Here is a 3,733-nt window from a genome sequence, read left to right as displayed (position 1 = left end):
AGTTGTGCTGAGTCCCATGAACGCGTAGATATGTCACATGTGGGGAAAAACTCCAAAGTGAAAAATGAGTTCCAAACATCGCAACTTTGCGGGCTTGTAAAAAAAAAACTAAGACAGTTATGGAAAAGGTGTGAAATTGTTTTAGGACGTTTCACTGTATCTTTTGGCATTATTTAGAAGTCAATATGACAAACGGTGTCATCGGAGTTAGTTTTGAAAATTTTATTTTGAAAGGCATATTGCGAACTTCCTGTTGGAGATAGGTCATGAGTGTCAGTGGATGATTTGTAGAGCATGATCCAACAAAAATTTTGGCAGTGGTTTCATGTCTGTGCGACATTCCTACTGGCCACTAGGGCAGTTACCGTTTTTTTCACATAGGGGGCGCTAGAGAGGCCATTTTGGCACCTATGGGGTTAATTTTTTCATTTAATAAAATTTTTCGCCAGGCCTGACGTGTGCCAAATTTGGTGAGTTTTTGAGCATGTTTAGGGGGTCAAAATCCAGTTCAAAGTGAAGTCGGAAAAAAAAAAAAAAAAAACGAACGAAAAACAATAGGGCCTTGCTTGCAGGCAAGGCCTCTCACTGTGTCAGAGGGCCTTACCTTTCGGCTCGGTCCCTAATTATATCAAAACAGAAAAATGAAGAAAAGTGACTTTTTCAGCAAAGATATTACTAACTGAATTTAAAAACAAGTCTCCATCCACTGTCATTTATGAAACTCCATGGGTTTTACTGGTGAGTCAATGTTGTAGAGGATGACGGTGTTTCCACGTTCACTACGGAGCCTCTGAACGTCCAAATGGGTCATATCTGCTGACCATGAAAAGATGACAAACTGCATTTAACACCAATTATTTACATGTATTGATAGGATTAGTGGATCAACAGGTATTACACAGTTTATATCTGTAGATGGTTTGTGTCACCGGTGGCTGTTTGGGTCTTTATGAGTTGATGAGGTAAGAGGCAGAACTTTTGTGTTATATTATGTTTTTGTTTGTTCAAAATAATATTTGAGCATTGAGACCCGATGTATCAAATAATGTACAAAATTGAAACTCATACATGGAAATTGATATTTTTAAAATAAATGTTTGCCTGTTCAGAAGGACCAATAAAGGCTCCAGTTTCAAAGAACTGGAATTTTCTGTCAATGATTTAATGGATCAAGCTTTACAGGGTTAAAATGTACACACGGTAAATTAGGAATGCCACTAATCCCCAAAAAGTAGTTAAAGGTGATGTCATTGCATTGTCATCAGTTAGTTGCTTTGTTTAATGTCATTCCAAACACTCAGCAGGCCTCCCTTATGGGCCTCAGACCTCTTGAGTGTAAAAGTGTTTTCTACATAGTTCTCAAAGAGTCAAAAGAGATCCACTGTAGGTTGAAAAAAAAAAAAAAAAAAAACAACTACAAAAACCTCTACACACACTTACACCACTCACTGTCTAAGTAAGATAAATGTTAATTGAGTCGTCAGGTCAGGTAACTATTAAGGAACAGACCAATTCAGTCTAGGTTACTGTGTGACTTTCTATTATTATTCCATTCTTCTGTTTTCTGTGTTGTGTATTGTTTTAATAACCTTAATGGATAATAGTTATACATCAAATATTACATATGTAACTCTTGACGGTCATTTAGAAGTAGGGAAATACAGATTTGTTTATTTTTTCACCACCTTTGCACTATATATTCTAATAATCTGTTGTAATTCTACAATCGTGTACATTATTTGGACTCAGAAAAACCTCCACGAGCCTATGTATATTTTTATCGCAGCTTTGTTAATCAATGCGATTCTGTTGAGCACTGCCATCTACCCAAAGCTATTAATTGACTTTTTATCTGAAAAACAGATCATATCTTATTCCGCATGTCTCCTCCAGTTTCATATATTTTACTCTTTAGGAGGTTCAGAATTCTTACTGTTGTCAGCCATGGCCTATGACAGGTATGTGTCTATATGTAAACCTCTGCAATATCCAAATATCATGACAAGGACAACTACAGGTGTTATCCTACTAGCTGCTTGGATTCTTCCTGCTGCTCAGGTTGCAGTGCCAGCTGGACTGAGCGCAAACAAAAAACTGTGCAGCTTCACTTTAAAAGGAGTATTTTGTAATAATACAGTTTATAAACTTCAGTGTGTAGTTTCAAGAGCTCAAATAATACACGATATGGTCATTTTGCTGAATATTGCCTTGCTTCCTGTGCTTTTTATATTGTTTACATACGCAAAGATACTTCTCATATGCTATCGCAGTGGTAAGGAAGTCAGGAAAAAAGCTGCTCAGACCTGTTTACCCCACCTGATAGTTTTGACAAACTTTTCCTGTTTATGCGCCTACGATGTTATCACAGTTCAGCTCGAATCCGATTTTCCGAAAATTGTACGTCTAATAATGTCGTTACAAATATTCATGTATCATCCTCTTTTTAATCCAATTTTATATGGACTGAAAATGAATGAAATATCGAAACATCTCAAAGCATTGTTCTGTCCCACCAAAATAATTTGATGTATTAAAGTGATATTAGATTTATGGACATGTCATCTTTAATAATGATGCTGAACTGTAATGTGTCTGATGTGTGGACGGTATTTTACAAACATCTGTTTTGGATTATTCCTTCGATGACTAGTGAATAGTTAAGGTTATGATCAACTTCAGCAACCTCACATGTTTGTATTGTTTATAATTCATTTAATTTACTTTATATTTCACAACTATTTTTGAGTTTTTATGTGGAAATAACTGATAATAGAATGTTTTTTGTCATGTTTTGTCACATCAGTAATGGCTGTAAATGCAGCAGTTATGTCATCTTTACAGACAACATCACCAGCCACAAGTTTTGCTGAATTATAATCAGTATTTTAAAGATTTTAGGCATTTTATGTTTTCAAGATTTTTATTGGCAAATAAATCATATTTATGCAGATTCCATTTGTGTTACTGCCAAAATGTTGAACCACCAACTGTACTTTTATAAGAATATAAGGTGTATTTTATTTCAGAAACAGTCTTTTTCATGTTATGACACCTTACATGTTTCACATCCTATTTATGCTCAAGTGTACCAGACTGTATTATGTTTTTAATGTTTTTAATTACTGTACCTGAGGAATGGCTTTTAAAAAGTCTTAATGTATTACATTTAATTATAGCAAAATTAATATAATGTTAAAGGACTTATGACAAATATATAAAGTATTATAAAATAATAACAAATAAAATTGTTATAATAATTAAAACATGTATAAAGTATTATAAAGCTAATACTTTCCAAATATATTTAGTAGTACAAAATCATACGTTACATCCATAATTCACATACTTTTTTTTATTATGTCACTTCATACATAGTTGTGTGCTTTGTAGCTCATGGTGACATTTACTGTAAAAGTTTTCTTTAACCATATTTACTTAGTTTCTGTGTGAATTAGTTCACTTATATAGAGATACAGACACTTTCAGGGGCCAAATGTCTGTCACACCTCGAGTTGCCTCCACCTCTGTCTCATTCAAAGAGAATCTGAGGTAAAACACCACTTGACTGTTTAGTTACACATACAGGCTGTCATGTCGCAGTGAATAGGAGTGGATATGTCACAATCAGCTGAGTGATGAGGCTTTGGTTCCCCTGAGTGATGTGAAATATGACCTTTTTTTTCATTCATTCATTAATTTTCTGAACCTGCTGTACCTGAAGAATGGCTTTTAA

General features: G+C 34.4%; 1 protein-coding gene across 1 annotated transcript; it reads left to right on the top strand.

Moving 5' to 3' along the window:
- Nucleotides 1–1,593: 1,593 nt before the first annotated feature.
- On the top strand, nt 1,594–2,526 carry LOC115412668 (olfactory receptor 6N2-like). The gene has a single exon (XM_030125282.1). The coding sequence runs from the start codon at nt 1,594–1,596 to the stop codon at nt 2,524–2,526; it is 933 nt and encodes a 310-aa protein (XP_029981142.1).
- The last annotated feature ends 1,207 nt before the right edge of the window (nt 2,527–3,733 follow it).

Source organism: Sphaeramia orbicularis, chromosome 21 (genome assembly GCF_902148855.1).
Source record: "Sphaeramia orbicularis chromosome 21, fSphaOr1.1, whole genome shotgun sequence".
In the NCBI taxonomy this organism is placed as follows: Eukaryota; Metazoa; Chordata; class Actinopteri; order Kurtiformes; family Apogonidae; genus Sphaeramia; species Sphaeramia orbicularis.
Note: the sequence above shows the minus strand (reverse complement) of the source record. Positions and strands in the feature narration are given on the sequence as shown.

Coding starts and splice junctions, on each gene's coding strand:
- LOC115412668 (XM_030125282.1), top strand. CDS start 1,594: ATGGATAATAGTTATACATCAAATATTACATATGTAACTCTTGACGGT.